The following is a 17,670-nucleotide window of genomic DNA, read 5'->3' as shown; positions in this document are numbered from 1 at the left end:
CTGCTCTGCTTTTTTAAAGCGGCCATTAAAAGCATGAACGGAGGGAAAAGAGAAGCCATACGAGCCCTGCTGCACCGTGGACTCCTCAGGGCCAATATGGCTATCAGTGATGATTAAGGCCAGTGTACGTGCGGCAAAACAACTCCTCCACCCAGCTCTCACACATCTGACAGCGACCAATCAAAGGGTCGCCAAGCGACAATTGCTTCACTTTCTCCCTCACACACGTCTGCAAACACACTTGGGTGTGTGCACTAATTGGGTCGAGCCTCCCACAAAACTTCCAACCTTCTCTGTTTAATCTGTTCATCCTTTACACACAAGGTGCTGAAGGTCCTGCTGATCTCCTTGCTCTAACTACTAAACCTTGCACACCTAAACCTAAAAACAAGGTTCCTGAATGGTCCTTGGCTGGGAGGCACAGCTCCAGGAAGAACCTTTAATTGTTTTAACCCACTACGTTCTGTGGAGCTTCTGCACACATGTATTAAAGGCTGTTTAGCTAACAAAATGGGTTCTCTCCAAAGAACATTTTTGGGCACCTCTATGATTAAGAGTGTGATGAACAGAGGAGGTGCATTTAAACAGGGAGATCACCAACCTGTGCTGCACTGCAGCCTGACAGGACTGGAGTCGGCAGTTCCTGTGACAGGCCTGTATCTGACTGAAACTGGGTGAACCGGGTTACTGAGGTTGAGTCTCCAAGCAGTTTTGCAATGACATGAATTAGCTGATTTACTTTTCCGACACCACCTTTGTTGTCAGGGGTGACGGATCATTTGCATACGTTATTAGCATAGAGACTAATAGAAGACTGAACTCAAGACTGAAGCATGGAATTAATATTTTTTAACATGAGCCAAAGAACTAGCCTATAGATTTATAAATTCACATCTATATCTATATACATATGTATGCAAATGTTGAAGCACCCCTGGACAAATGAAAGGTTTAGCTGATTTTAAGAAAATGTCAACCTTCTCTACAGGAAACAAACTTAAATGTGGCATTTTCTGATCATTTTATTTACTGAATTTAACATTAGAAAAAACAGAAAATGTATAAGATGTGTCATAGCTTTTGCACAGACCACCTTTTATTTGTTTATTTTTGATTGATTTTCAAAAAAAAAGGTAAATTCAGCAAATAAACAGTAACTGTGCATTAAAATGTGCAGAGGTAGAGGAGGTGTTAATGAATTTTTTTACTTAAAAAATCATCAAAACATTTGACAATTTGAACATGTGACTTTATGCACATATATTCTTGGTATGATTTCATTAACGTACCCATTCTGTTGTATAAAAATTGAAATGCTTAATGCAGCTAATGACACTTAATGATTCCACCTGTTTCCCAGTCAAAACAATCCACATAAACTTTACTCGACTTTACTTAAACTTTACTTAAACTTTACTTTATAATTCTATGTTAATTCTGTGCTGATTTGAATTCAACCAATCAAATCGCTTCCTACAAGCTGTGACAAAATCATTGTTTGACTGATCTCTGGCCGCACCTATCAAATATATATATATAAATATGCTTTTGCGGTCCATGGTGCAAAGGGCCAATGCTACTGCCGTCCCCGTCCCTCTGCTCTTTCATCATCCCTCCCTCCCCACTGTGTGATGGACAGACCTCCTCTGGCCCCTGCACAGCAAGTCTCAAACACGGGCTGCTGTAAAGATGTACGCTTTAGCCATGATATCCAGCACTCGTCCTCTCATCTCTCTATCTCACCCACTTCATCACTTTTTATTCATCTTTCTCTCTTTCTCTCCTTCACTCATTTCTTTCCCTCCCACCATGGCTGTGTTATCGTCGAGGTGGGAGAAGAAGACAATGGCCCCTCGGTCTCCTCCTGCTCTCTGCTCTGTTCTCACAGCAGGCCGGTTAATAATGCACAGGAGATGCTGGGCCTTCCTGTAAAAACCCTTTCAGAAGCAAATCACTGCGGACCCTCGGAGGTGACATCATCAACCCTGTCCCGTTCTTAGAGTTATAGCTTTATTAAGCTGGCAAGACAGTTTATGATTGTAGAAAAAAAAGATGTGGAAAATAAAATTCATGAATTAAAATGTGTGTAAAAATCTAATGTATTACTTATGTGTTATATAGTCTAATATATTATTTTAATTAAATTAATAATAATAATAATAATAATAATAATAATAATAATACCTAATGTGTATAATTTACAGCTATTTAAATTGAATAATTGACTAATTACATGTTTTCTTGGATTTTCCAAGTGAAAATCAGTTAACACATCTTCTACAGGGAAGAAATTTAATAATGCTGTTTTCATTCGAATGCTCGTACACAGTTTCTATCTATTTGTGTGAGTTTAACTGACCGGAAAAAATACAAATAAAATATAAGATGTGCCATAACTTTTGCACAGGTCACTTTTTCCCAATATGTTAAATTCAGCAAATAAACAGTAACTGTACATTAAAATGTGCACAAGGGTGTTCTCTGTAGAGGATGTGTACTTTTTTTCACTTAACCCAAACTTAACCCAAACTTCTGCACATGGCTTTCAATATAATAATTTAATTAACTCTAATTTGAATGACTTCACTGAATTGCGAAGTGTGATAAGGCTGAGTATGATAAGATCTGTGACTGAGTAGTTTGTGTGGGCAGGTTCAAGTGTCTCTCTCTCCCTCCCTCTCTCTCTCTCTCTCTCTCTCTCTCTCTCTGCGTCAGTCTGTGGGCTGTACAGCCAGGCCTAGTTAATCACCATTAGGTATTGTTGTGTAGAACAGGCCAGACAAGGCACCTCTCTTTGTTTGCCTTAATGTTGGACTAGTGGAGGTTGTATTTGCTCATTCCTCTCACATCTCCCAGAGCAGCAGAGGCCCCAAGCACTCACACACACACACTCTCACACACACACACACACTCACATACACACACACTCACACACAGGGAGCTTGCCCTTAACTAGAGCTGTTGACTTCATGCTAATAAGTTCATACAAATTTTCATTTCTGAGGCTTGCGAGTGACATTTGCTTTTCTTAATTGCAGGCAGAGTGCTTGAAAGCGGATCAAGTCTCAAAAGACAGACGCGGCTCCTCAAAGGGACTGACCTTCATCAACACTTCCAATTATAGCAAATCATTCACCAAAAATTACAGTAAACAAATTTACTTTGTGTAGGTGAGCAGAAGGGAGGCAAAGGGGAGGGGCCTGTGTTTGGGTGCGCGTGTGTGTGGGAGAGGTAAAGGCAGACCCACAGGAGGGGCCGGCTAGCAGCTGCGGCCAGAGACCACTGCACATTGCCTCGGAATTTGCAATGACTCCCCCATCAGAGAGAGAGAGATAGAGTGAGAGTGAGCAAGAGAGACTGCAAGCTGCCAGCCCCTCTCCCTTCTGCCACGCTGCATTTGCATACACTTTCAATGCACATGTAGTGGGGTAACATGTGTTGAATGGGAAGGCATAGCAAAGCGAATTACACACACACACACACACAGCCTGCGCTAGTGATCTAATGCTATACACACACAATGTGCTCCAGCAGATGATGGAAACTGCAGGGAGAGCACACACGCAGGCCAAGTTCAACACAGCACCAGGAAGAGGCAGAAAGGAGAAGAGTTTAGCCAGGGGATCACTTTTTAGCAAATAAACACGGCATGTATTTTTATTAGAAGAGCATTTTTTAGCATGGGATCATGGCATATATTATTAGTAGAGGAGCATATTTTAGCAAAGGATCATGATGCGTGCTTTTAGCAAGGGAGCACTCTTTAGCAAGACAACGTGATGAGTGCATTTTAGGTGGGGAGCACTTTTTCGCAAGGAAGCGGAGTCTGTGTTTTTAACAGAGGAACACTTTTTAGCAAGGGAACACTGTGTATTTTTTAGCAGACAAACACTTTTAGGAAGGGAATGCTGTGTATCCTGTGTTTGTAGCTGTGGGGCACTTTTAGGCAAGGGAATGTGGCATGTTTTCTTCAAGGACAGCATTTTTCAGCGAGGGGAACACTGTAATTTTAGCAGGGAAACACTTTCTAGCAAGAGAACATGCAGTGTACTTTTAACAGCACTTTTTAGCAAGGGAACACTGCATTTTTAGCTGTGGAGGGAACACTGTGTGAGCTATTATAGCATTGGAACTCCTTTTAGCAAAGGAAGACTGTATGTTTTAGCAGGGGAAGTTTTTTTGTGTGGGGATGCTTTTAGCAAGGAAAAATTGTGTGTCTTTTTAGTGGGAGAGCACTTTTTAGCAGGAAAGACTGTGTATTTTATTAACAGGGGAGCACTTTATAGCAGGCAGTACAGATTAGAGTTTGGAACCGTGCCACATTCTGGCTTCTGTGTTTTCGAGTACAGTGGGGTATTTCCTTAAGTGTGTGATTACAATGAGAGGGAGTGTGTGTGTGTGTGTGTACTTGAAGAAAAAGACATTACTAGATATTTTAGGTATAAAGCTTATTTGTACCAGTAGCACATTTCAAAGTACTCCTTACTCTTTGTTTTTTAGGTTTCCTCTGTCATCTTTGCTTTTTGAGTATTTTAACTTTATTCTTTGTATTAAGGTACTTTTTATTAGTCTCTGTTTTCCAGTGTTAATCCACAAGACCACACACGTGATTTGTGTGTGTTTCACCACCACAAACTCGTCTCAACCGCATATGTCACACTTCGAGAAAATCACTGGCTTTGTGCAGTCTGTCTTTCTTCCACCTCTCACTGGTGTGTGTGTGTGTGTGTTCTGGCCTCCTGCCGCCTTCCCATGTGTATTGTTTTCCTGGTGTGACGCTCTAATCAGAAACGCAGCCTCTTCCATGGCAACATGGCTGCCGCTGTTGTGTTTCCTGAGTGTGTGTGTGTATGTGTGTTTGTCACCTTCCTCCTTCTCCCCCAATATTGAAGCACTCGAACAGGTCCCATCCTGCCTGCTGCTGCCTCTCTTTGTTGGGCCGGCGGCACAAACGCGGCGCGATAGTGGCGGGGACGGCCAGATGGCAGGCTGATCCCGGCGCTGATGGGATTAGAGCTGTACCTCGCTCGTGTGTGCGCGCGTGTGTGTATATGTGTGTGTGAGTGTGTGTGTGTGTGTGTGTGTGTGTGTTGCCCATCTGGCCCCTTTAACAGGCTACAGCCCTGCAGACGCGATCCGCTTGTCTTTATTGCATAAACCTAACAACATTACCGCCACTTGGTATGCAAATGGAGCTGAAGCTGCAGGCCTTCAACACACAGTGGAGAGAGTGATAGAGAGAGAAAGAGAGAGATAGATAGAAAGAGAGGGAGAGAGAGAGAGTTCACTCTCTTACTGAATGTCATCTCTCTTTCTCTTTCACCTTTTCTTCTCTCTGTTCCACTATTTCATCGCTGTCCAACGAAAACCATGTATCTCCATTTTTGTCGATTTTCAATTTTCTACATCATTTTAACACACCAGCTGTCCTTTATGTTGTGTGAAAATTTCATGATAAATGCACCAATAGAAATGCTTTAAAATCACTTGGAATGAACCCTCTTTACATTAACTTACTTTGAAATGTAAGAGTGTTTTTGCCTTCCCCTGTAAAGTTACTATTTTGGAGATACTTGTTTTTCTTTGGACAGCAACAGTTTACTGCTCTCTCTGGGTTTGTTGGCTGCATCTCTTCCTATACAAATCTATAATGCTAAAGACTTTTAACTATTTAAAACTATTTAGGATTAAATGTGTTTTTGCTACAGTAAAAATCATTATGGCATTAGAATAAATACATGTAAATATAGCAAAACGTAATAAGTAAGTTATTAAGATATTGGCTAGATTAATACATTTTGAAGAACACACTCCAGCCATTGATTTAATGTGTTAAATTTCATCAGCAGCACCTGATTTAATTTGATGAGGGGCTGATTAGATAAACAAGATATTGGATGGTAGCTGTACATACCGGACTTCCTCAAGAAGAGCATTGGTAGTGTTTAAGCTAATACACTTACACATGCCCAATTGCAATGTATTGTTAATTTATTCAGATTTTTTCTAACATTAATGTTTAATGAATAACAGTGAGCAGCTGTATGTAAGAGGTTATCCACTATAAATATCTTTGAAAATCATTTTCACAGATGCCTTGGACTTTTGTACAGTACTGAACATTTTCATATGATCCCATATACATAGAAGGGGTATATCAAGGTGGTTCTAATCCAAGAACCCCTCCAAATATGAGGTGCTTTTGCTCTCCTTGTTGGCCAGGTTGCTGCGAGCAGCTGTATGTAAGAGGTTAGCATGGTTAGCTGAGCAGTACAGTCCACAGGGGCAGCAGTAGAGGAATTACTTTTACTTGAAGATCAGAAGCCAGAGTAAATTCACTGTCTGAGAACATTAGCCCATATTAGATGATTAGATAAGAGCGTTCGGGGAAGAGGAGAGAGTGTCTGATACACAGAGCTTCTCTCTCTCTCTCTCACTCGCTTGCTCTCTCTCATAGTGCTTATCACTTTCGGAAATGTGCTTCTAATCTCAAACACCCTGCCTTCTATAGCTCTGAACCTGAGTGCGTATATGGATGTCAGTACAGTTCACGACTGTACATGTCCTACACACATACACACTCCCTTCCACACTCATATCAGAGAGGAAAAGAGGTGTTATCATTTTGTGCCTTGTGATCCATTTCTTGTTGAAAAGTAGTCATGCCAATAAAGCAGGCATCAAAAGTCGTAGATAAGAGCTGAGAAGTCGAAGACGCCAGCGTAATATTTCAGTGAAATTAGCGGTGGTAATTACAGAGTTAAGCTGAAAGTGAAGGCTCATGCTGAATGACAGTCATAAGTCCAAAGTCGGATCTTTTTTCCTCTCCTCCGTGGTAACTGTTCCCAGTCCGCTCTTAAAGCCCCTTATTAGGAGGCTAGTGGCAATATCTGCTCGGCCCAAATTTGACGTCTGGGGCGGCTGAAACCCCAGGTAGCTAAGTGGTGCGAAAGGAAGCGGGTGTGTGTGACAGTGTGTGTGGGCGTTTTAAGGAGGAGGTGAGCTTTTAAAACTGTTGGGAATTTTTTTTTAAGACTTGTCAAAACATCACTATGGCGCACAATGGGGCAGACAGGTTCAGGGAAAAAAAAACACCCAAACTGAGATTAAAGTGACTCAAACTGGGTGAAATGAGTCCTGTTTTTAGGTCATAATGACTTCCTTGACACAAAAAATACAATAACTGAAATTAATTTGTCATGAAATAAACAGATATTAGGTGGATAGAGGCTGATAAATTGAGGGCTCTAGAAGTGCAGTAAAGAGAGCGCTGCAAATTGGCCTTTGAAGGCTGGTAGCCCCAGCGGTGTAAGGGCTGGGCTTCTCTCTCTCTCTGTTTCTCTCTCTCCCCCGGGATGTAGTGAGGCGAGGGGAGAGGCCTGAACCTTCTTAATTGCTCTCCTAATTAAAGGCGGTTGCTAAGCAAAACACACCTACCATCAAACCAGCACAGAAGAGACAAACAACACGTCATGGGGCCAAATGGCTCCAGCGCTCAGGGCACACACGCTCAATTACTTTATTTTCATTCTGCCCCTGTCATTAATAAAAGAACAAAAAAAAGAGACCCTAAAAACAAATAACTTAGTGTTCTCTGCCTCACTAGAGTAGGGGATTAATATCCTTTTGGTTGCTTCATTATACATTACTGGGTTAGTTGATATGGTAATTACTGCTTGATTAAAACAAAGAAAATACAAATGTTATGTTTTTAAACGTGTGCGGCCCGTAACGTTGAGTTGTTTGTACGAGTTCTTTGCCCAGCAGTCTAGCAGCCTCAGCCTTACAGTGACTAGTAAAAACTACTCTTAGCAGCATTAACTGATACATCATCAGTGTTTTAAAGTCTTCAGACCACACATACATGTACATCATCGCTCTCATAATAAAACCTCATATTTCAGAAATAGTACTTTTACATGATAATGGTAAAGAAGTGAACTGACTTTAATGAAAGGCAAGATAATAATTTTGGTCACGCTTTATTTGAATGATCCCCTATAGATGATCCACAGATACTTATGTTATTAACAAACTTTCTGGTGATACTCAGTTGATTACCAAAAACATTAAGGTTAGGGTTTGGAATAGGAGTAGGTGTAGGTTTTGTCTTAAGGTTAGGATTAGGGTTAGATGTAATAGATCCTTTCACGCACAATATTCAAGTTCAGTTGCATTTAATAGATATTTAGTTGAATGTAGGTTAAAGATAGACTGAGCATCTACATGGCATCTACAGTGGACCATCCAAATAGTGCTACCATAATTAAGAAATTTTGGACTATTTCTATTGGTCCATTAATTTTGAAATGTTCACATAGTGTGAACGTCAGTTTTCGAATGGTCTAAAAAAACTAAAGATGGAAATATCGAGGTGTTGATGTGATATCAATGATATTGTACACAAAATGTCAGACAAATCAATCACATATGTTGTCTCTACAATAGTATAGTCTGATAATAAAATGCACCACTATAATTGGAAACAGTGCACATCAACTACACATAACTCTTGTTTCACCTTTTGTTGCAAAAAAAGACCAAATAAAACGTGGCCCAACATCATTCATGATAAGTGAGAATAATCACATAATAATAATAATAATAATAATAATAATAATAATAATAATAATAATAATAATATGAAGGATGGAGGAAGCAGGTAGCAACATAGGGGAATGAAAACTAACCCATGTGCTCTACAGGTGAAATGGTGTGTGAAGGAGAAAGAAAGCCAGGAAGACACTGTGAGCACTAAAGCTGACTAACACCTAAACTAGTCTTCATTCACCTCTACACTACACTAGATACTCAACTACAAACGAAAGAGAACGATGGAGAGGTGGCCAAACAGGGGAAGAAGAGGGAAGGAGAAAGACAGAGAAAGAAGAAAGAAGTGGGAGAGGCGCTGCAAATAATAATTTCATGTAAAATGTGCCTACCATTCTCCAGATAAGGAGGGGCCGTACCTTCAGAGGGGTCAAGACGGCGAGCCCTGCGACCGTGTTTGGAGTTGTTGTGAACGAACATGTTGTCCGAAACGGCCAACACGTGACCGTCCACGTTAACTGTTGTCGATATAACGACCTGGAAAGAGAGTCAAAAGGCAGCATGTCATTAAATTCTTGATGGATTATCTAAATGGATTATTACTCAGTTATTAACCTTAAAATTGACTATTACTCAGTTATTCAGTAACTGTTATGTGAGTTGTATAGTTGTAAGAGTGAAGAGCTGAAATGTGACCCACATACAGACCCTTGCAGTTTAACACTTCATACTGCAGGCCTGTTGTTGTTATTATTCACTAATTAGTATGAATTATTTGACATGGCCTACGTAACTACTATGTAATTACATAGTAAAGAGAGCACATTGAAGTATAGACACATATACAGGCCTTTAGGTTTAAAAGTATGTGATTGTGTTTGTGCATAGATATGTGTTCTTGAGGCACTAAACAGAAGTCATTCAAAGTAATTTAGAGCTGGAGAGAACAGCAGGCCTGTCCCAAGGCTTGCTATCAGACGCTCTTTCTCTCTTTGTTGTAGCCTTGTTTGTGCGCAACACAACATAACAAAGGCTGTTCCACTTATAGTGGCAGACTCAACATTAGGGTGAGATCTGTGTGTGTGTGTGTGTGGCCCAGTTAGCAGATGAGCCCATGCTATGTTATTCTTCTGATCAGCAGGGTTTTTTGTGCACATATATTCAAGTACATATAAACAAACACACACACACAAAAACACACACAAACAGTTTTTTATGGCTCTGTTTGTTTGACTTTTCCCCCATTTTCCACTGCACTATATGAGCTTTATTTTGAATGCTGTAAAGCATGGCAGTGCTCCACACCTTACACACAACAAAAGCGAGCACATACACATGTCGTGGACACTGGGCACTGCAGTGAGACCCCCAAAGCTGCTGTTTATTTTCACAGAGGGACAGGAGCCAGAGAAAAGATGAAAAAAAAGTTGAGTGATATGCCTTTTCCTTTGGTTTAGCTCATTAAGACAATAAATTAGACTGCACCAGTGAGAACGGTACCCTATGTTTACACTTTGAGTAGCACGGTCAGGATCTACATTGGAAAAAAAAGTGATGCATTGAACTGACTTCATTTAAGCATGTATGTAATTTCTACATGAATAAAAAAATTACATCAACACAATTTGGTCTTTCAGTGCTTACTTATGGCAATAACTGTGTTGATGTTGATGTTCAAGTCAATTTACTTTATCAGGTGCTAATGGCCTCTTCTAGACTAGCCTTCATCCTGTTGTTTCACTATTTATTTATTTATTTACTTTTCACAGATCTATATTGCTAAACCTTGTATCTCAATTTCTGTTATTTTTCAGTTTTTGACATATTTTGAAAAAGTCTGCTGCCCTTTACATTGTATTTAAATTTCATGATGAATGGACCAGAAGAAATCCCCAAAAATGACTTGGAAAAACACCTCGTTCCATTGACTTACATTAAAAGTAAAGTATGTTTTTTCCTTCTCCTGTTAAGTTATTATTTTGGAGATACAAGGTTTTGTTTTGACAACAGCAAAAAACTACTTTCAATTAATTGTCATGAACAACACTCTTTAAAAAAGAAAGAAATAAAAAGTGCAACAAGATGTTGTTTATGTGATGCCATCGAAAAAACAACCTTTAAAAGGTTCAAACAGCCTTCAATACCAATGTAAGACCCCCTTAGTTTTAAGAGTACAACAAGTTAGGGGACTCATTTTCTTTCGTCAGATTTACACTTCTGAAGACAATGATTGTGATGGAGAGTTTTACAATGGCAGCAGTTGAGAGAAGTTAATAAACATTGCACGCTATCATTACATGCCCGTAGGACACATCCATCATTTCATATTTCATTATTTTCCAAAAATGGAGTGCTGAACTACCACCCCCCCCTTACCCACCCCACAGAATGTCACAGCCTCTTAATGAAGCTGAACAATATTTAACGTTGTCTATTCCTGGAGCCCAACTGCGGTGGGTCCATATGTCAAAAAAGAGAAGATTCAATGCAATCATGCTATATAAAGCAGATTCAATTTCTTGTTAGAGAGCTACAATTAACCTCTGTTAAGGAGAAGAGCCTTTTTTTCCCTGCCGTTGAAGGGTACACTCGGGCAGTTACGAGTGTGTGTGCTTTAGATAAAGAACTACGTGCGAGGGTCTATCAAATACCTGTCGCTCAAACACAGGCTGCAATTCTGTAGTGCCCGGCCCTTTTTTTACAAAGCCTGGGGCCAATTAGGCATTAATCTGGCACTTAGGTGAACAGAGAGAAAAGAGAAGAGGCACTCGTCTGCTCTTTCAGCCGTTAACAGTCTCTCAAAACGCCGCCCGCAGCCCTGCCGCTAATGCTAGCCCATCTGCATTGATCTATTGATATATTGATTAGCTGTTTTCTCTCATTAGTGGCAGTGAGAGTCAGTGCAGTGAGGAGATGGGCATTGGTGGGGGTGGGGGGTGGAGTGGAGGGGGCCTCTTGAAAAAGAAAGAAAAGAAGCGCTTTAGCGAATTAGCAGGGTTTGAATTAGCAAGCGCTTTTCTGTGTTTATCTGTTTACCACACAATCCGGGCTCATACAGAAGCACTTAAGAGTGATCTGAGGATGGGACGTTTAGCATTTGAATAGAGATGGAAAGGAGGGGGTGAATAGGGAGAGAAAGAAAGAAAGAGATAAGGAAAGAGAGAGAGAGAGAGACAGAGATGGAGGGACATGGAAAGAGAGAAAGAGAGAAAGAAGGAAAGAAAGAGAAAGAGAGAGAAGGGAATGAGAGAGAGAGAGAGAAAGTGAGAGAGAGAGAGAGAGAGAGAGAGAGAGAGAGAGAGTAGAGAAAGTAAAGCTAGCCTGACACTAGCGATCCATAGCTAACTCTCTCTCTCTCTCTCTCTCTCTTTCTGTTTCTCTTTCTCTCTCTCTCCCCCTTTCTCCCTCTGTAAGTATGATGGATAGGCCGTGCTCTGGCCCCCAGCTGCCGGAGCGAGGGATGAGGAAGAGAGGAGCAGGAGAGGGGAAGAGAGGAACACTGAAAGCATGACCTTGCCACGGGATCTCGCTGGACAGAAACACGTGTGAAATTTATTCTGGAGATGGCATTTAGTTAAACACGGAGCCTTCAGGATAAGAGACAGAACCACACTGGTGCAGACAGCTCAGCTTTTACAGCCTCTCTCTCTATCTCCCTCTCTCTCTCTCTGCTCGGGGTAAAAAAACCTCCAAACTTCTGTTAGTCTGGGTTTGTGAGTGTTCATAGTAAATATATGTTTGGTCTGAGAGTCAAATAGAGTTACCAAGGCTAAAGGAAAAACATGTTTCTCCCACAAGTAGAACAAATTTTGACATAAGATAGTGTTAGTTAATATCAGGCTGGGATGTAAATTATGATATGTGAAAAAAAACATAGAAAAAAAATTGTATTTGGCATTACATTTTAATACTCATTCAGTGCTGTCATATTTCTTAATTACATTAGGTTTTATATTATCGCTGTTGTGAAAAACCTCAAATCTCAGATGTCATCATATCTTGAACTTCAAAATAAAAAAGGTGATTCTTTTTCAAGTGAAATATTAATGCTGTGTTTAAATCAGTTAGTGGTCCTGCCAGTAAGTGGCCTGAGAGAGAGAGCCATCAAGAAGAGACTGTTGCTTTCATCAATCTGGTTCACAAATTCAAAAATCAAAAACCCTGCAGTCTATTTAAACTGACTATAAGTAACAGCAATGCTGGAGCAATGCGCTCAGACAGAAGGTGACATTCTCTGAGTCGCTCTCTGGGTTTAGAAAGGCCATAAGTATGGGTCCCCTCTCCTCTCTCTGAGCTGGAGGTGCTGAGGCAGCTCCTGAGGAAACACTGCTGAGGGCTCTGACGTTCTGTTAAGACCACTTAAACCTTCAGGGAGGAGAGGAGATTAGAGAGAGAGAGAGAGAGAGAGAGAGAGAAACCCACTGGCTCCATTGTGCAGTGGCACATCAGTGGTGACGGATGTTTCTTTTAGTCGCTGTGGAGACAGAAAGGACACTTCCTCTCACTTCAGCTCTGACCTTCTGCTCTGGACGCATGGATCAATATCATCCACTGACCCTCCACCACATGAAAAATGAAAAGTCCACCACCGACACCCGTTCAAGGCACTTCTCTCTGGTGTATGTCTATATATCCCAAGTGTATCTAGATCTAGAACCTAGAAGGAAGCCAAGGCAACTGACCCTGTATGTTTACCACTGAGTTACCCATGAAAAATCACAGCCAGCTTCTAAATGTAGGTGTTACTTTTGTATCGTTAGTTTGGATTGATGAATTGTTTTAATTCAGTACTACATATGATTCAGTAATATGACATTTATGTAATAATGTAGGAATGACTGTGAGGGAGTGAAAGTGTTAACACATTAATTTAACACAGTTTATTTATGTTTATTGAGTTTGAGCAATGAATGCAAGTGCATCTAAAAACAGTTTTACAGAATGTTTTTTTTTTTTTTAAGTGTGAAATGTGGTAGGGAAATGCAGTGTGCAGTGATTTGTATGGTCATTGGTAGTGGCTCTGAGTGTATTTAGAGCAGTGAAGCAAGATGCTACAGCAGGTGAATCAGTTTTTTCCCCACTTTTTCCCAAGAGAGGAACTCTCCCACTCTATATCCTCCCATCCACCTGCTTTACAATACCATAATACAGAGTGCTGCAGCCCATCTTTACTTCAGAATGAGCTCTGTACGTGTGAGTTAGAAATACTGACCTGGAACCGGCGCATGTCTCGCGGGTTGCCTGCATTCTTCAGGCAGTTTTGATTGCACTTGAGGAAGAATTTCAAAAAGAATCTGTAAGAGATCACAGAAGGGAAAAACTCCACGTTAGACAATCAATCCCAAACTGAGCGCACACACAAATACACTCTTACAAACTCACACAGGACAGATCAATGGCATAGCGTATAAACATGGACTTCACGACTCCTTCCCAGCTGAGGGGAAAAACTCCACAATTTGTAAAAAAGAAAAACAACTGCTCAAGTTGTAAAGCTGTGAGTTGTAAAACCACTGGCACCAACACTTAAACACTTAAACCTCAAGCTGACAGGCTGAATCTATACGTTCACAAAGTGAACACACATACACTTGTTTTGATACAATTTCAGGCCACAAAGTAATATGCACTGTGTAATACATATATGTATATGGACTCTTTCGCAATGTTATGTCCTTTATGAAATACATATGTATGTGCATATATGTACTAATAATACATTACATACATATTATATATATTTACATTGTATGTAAATTTCATGATAAATGGACCAAAAGAAACGGCTCAAAATTACTTAAAAAAAAGTCTGGTTCCATTGACTTACACTAAAACTAACATATGTTTTTTTCTTCTCCTGTTAAGTTCCCATTTTGGAGATACAAGGTTTTGTTCCAACAGCAGCAATATATTAAAAATAATACAATAATGTTATGTAGGTCATTTATGAGTAATGACATATATTATCACTGTCATACAAAAACTGCACATCTCGAAGTTGGTCTTTACATGGTGTAAAAATACTTGGAAACAATCTTCTTACATTAACTTCCATTACAAGTTAAGAATGATTTACCATTTTATAGGATTTGTTTAGAAGGGTTAAATCTAACCCTAAAAGAATTTTTCGAAATCTAACCCTAAAACTAACCCTTACCTTAAACCTGACCAAAAATTGTTTAACCATTAAAAACACAAACACATTAAAAGAACACAGGTGTGTTTGTAAAAAAAAACTTTGCAAGGTCAGGGCTGCCTTGGTGGTCCTGATTTTGTATGATTTCTAGAAAGTGAAGATATTTTTGTCCTGAAAACGTACAAAAAAAACCAACGCACACACACACACTCTCTTTCTCTCTCACACACACAGTAATGATGATCAGTGTTTTGTTCAGAAGCCTCCCCATGGATGTCTCTCAGAATGGTCTGTCTGTCCATCTGATGCATACAAATCCCACAATTCCCTTTAGAACCCATCTGTCCACACTAACAGGAAGTAGGCAGATATTTTGCCCCCCTCGATCTCTTTCTCTCTCTCTCTGTCTCTTTCTCTCCCTCCCTCCTCTTCTTTCTCTTCTGGAGCTCCACCCTGTAATTAAAGCGAAGCAAAACGAGCGCACCTGAGCCCCCCTCATCATCGGGAGACGCTTGAGCACTTAACAAGGTGAGAGCTAAAACTTCCAGCTCCGTCACACAATTAGAGCAAGGCCAGCAGCGGCCAGCAATTACAGCACAAATTACAACCCACCTAATCTGCTCGGCAAATGTCATGTGTGTGTGAGAGTCAGGGCGGGTCCCTCTGGGCACCAACACACACGAACACATGGACACACACCCATACACTCAAACACCTAAACCTAATGCCTGTGTGAACAAATAAGTGTGGAACAAGTGGATCCACCCGGTCTCTCTTGTTTTTGTTCCAATAATGTTCTTTCAGATATCATCACTTTTCATCTGGTTAAGAGGTGTTCGAGCAAGAGAAACCATGAAGAGAGGGATTATGGAGGAGAGAAGAGGCTTACACTCTCTTCTCTCTCTTTTTAAGAAGGAATTGTATCCTTAGCAGTCTAGAGCTATTCTTTTTTTGTTTTGCAACACGTTCATGTTACATTACACAGTTACTACTACGTAATTACATAAGTAATTACATAAGTAATTACATGATAGTGTAACAATTCTGTGTTTTGATTCTGTATCAACAGATTAAGGTCTGCATTTCTGATTTTTTCTGCTTTTGTTTTGAAGCCAAACAATGAAAAAAACAACAAAAATGTAAAGTATGTTTTGTTTTTGCAAAAAACAGGACTGTACACAACAACAACCTTTCTTAAAATTAAAATGCTAATAAAATATCTCCTCTTACACTTATTACACAAATTTGGTCTTGACTTAAAGTTTAAAACCCACTTTTTCAACCAAACATCTCAGCTTGTTTCAATAAGCTATTAGTGAAGAATTATGGGACAAAATGTATTTAGAGTTTTGCAGGCCCAAAAGCTTCATCTCAAATGTGCTTTATCCTCACACACACTCATACTTGCATTGAAATAATGCTACTTCAGTGCACCATAAAGAATATCCAGCAATGGCTGTAGCCTTACATATGGATGTCCATGTACCCAAATATTTGCCTCTCTGAGTGTCAGGTTAGCGCGCAGCTGCTGCACACGGGCCAAGGTGTCATGCATTGCTGATTGCATCCAGAGCCGTGCGGCGTTAACACATGTACCGCAGTGGCTGTGGGCAAACAGGCGGGGGTCCGGGACGAGCTTTCTGCGCCTCGCTCTCCGACGGGACCCTGGCCAGAGCCATAAATCACAATGTGAAATGACACCCGTAACCCTGAGCACCTCTACACTACCCAGCCTCATCTGTTTACATTCTGGCCTTTCCGTCCTGACAGAAGGGGTGAGAGAGGGAGGGAGAGAAAGAGAGAGAGAGAGAGAGAGAGAAAGAGATGTATGATAGAGACAAATGGACAGAAAGATGGAGAGAGGACAGAAAGGAAGCTTAAAAGAGAATGAAAAAGAAAAAAAGAGAAAAAGTGGCCTTGGTAGGTGTCAGAAAAATTCGTTGTTGGCTATCATCAATGAAAAATAAAGTTCATAATGCCATCCGCAGGCCTTGTAGGACCATCACAGAGGCTGTAAAAGACACATCCACTTCAGCTTTAATTGTGTACAGTGTGACAGTATTTGTGTGTGTGTGTGTGTGTGTGTCTGTGTGTGTGTGTGTGTGTGTGCAGGGCAGTGTGTGTTTGGACACACAGGGATGAGTATTATGGGCTGTAATTCTCGGACCCTGTCCTTATTTCCCCATAGAGCTGTAATGTTTCCACAGCAGGTATCAGGCCAAATCACAGCTGATACATGAGCCTCATTCACTCTCTCTTTCACTGCCAGACAGCAAACAAACAGCCTTACACACACACACACACACAAATACTCTCACACACACACACACACAAACACACACACACAAATACACACTCACACATACAGTTTGCTTAATACAATACAATGTAGGTACATATATCTTTTCCATATTTCCTCATATGTGTACCTAATAAGAATAATCTAACATAAATAATATTAATATGAAGTTTATCTATCTATCTATCAATCTATCTATCTATCTATCTATGTATCTATCTATCTATCTATCTTTTGCTAAGAGTAAACGCATATTTTCTACAAATTTTCTAAAAAGAACCCTAACAGGCTCAGCAACCAAAAGTGAACATGATTGTGTCCTTTAATTATAAACATTTCTTGTGGAAAAAAAAGGCTTTTTGAAAAATGCACTATAAAATCATGACTATTCTTTCGGACATTGTTCGCCTTCAAAATCAGGACATTTGTATCCTGAAAATGAATAAAAACAAACACATAAACACTCACTTTGGCTCACTTTTATGTTCTTGTCAAGTAGTAGAGAAAAAAAAAAATATAATTAAGAATAAAATTTGTCATTCACCATGGAAAAGAAGTACATAAAAAGAAAAAAGAATGAAAAAAAGACCCTGAGGCAGTTCATAAACCATAAATACATTCCACACACAAACAACACAGACACGCGCATATGCATAAACACAGTCACTGTCAGAAAAATCCTGAA

General features: G+C 40.1%; 1 protein-coding gene across 20 annotated transcripts in view; it reads right to left on the bottom strand.

The window, feature by feature from the left end:
• The window catches only part of ebf3a (EBF transcription factor 3a), a 115,568-nt gene that overhangs the window by 30,454 nt on the left and 67,444 nt on the right, over positions 1-17,670 (bottom strand). For 11 of the 20 annotated variants that reach the window (XM_036572055.1, XM_036572068.1, XM_036572074.1 and 8 more), the window contains exons 7-8: positions 13,763-13,844; positions 8,943-9,087 (exon numbers count right to left, since the gene is read on the bottom strand). In XM_036572055.1, coding sequence (XP_036427948.1) covers positions 8,943-9,087; positions 13,763-13,844 — 227 coding nt within the window. The remainder of the gene's footprint in view (positions 1-8,942; positions 9,088-13,762; positions 13,845-17,670) is intronic. The other 9 variants (XM_036572061.1, XM_036572064.1, XM_036572071.1 and 6 more) reach the window with 1 other exon arrangement.

Source organism: Colossoma macropomum, unplaced genomic scaffold, assembly GCF_904425465.1.
Source record: "Colossoma macropomum unplaced genomic scaffold, Colossoma_macropomum, whole genome shotgun sequence".
NCBI lineage: Eukaryota > Metazoa > Chordata > Actinopteri > Characiformes > Serrasalmidae > Colossoma > Colossoma macropomum.
Note: the sequence above shows the minus strand (reverse complement) of the source record. Positions and strands in the feature narration are given on the sequence as shown.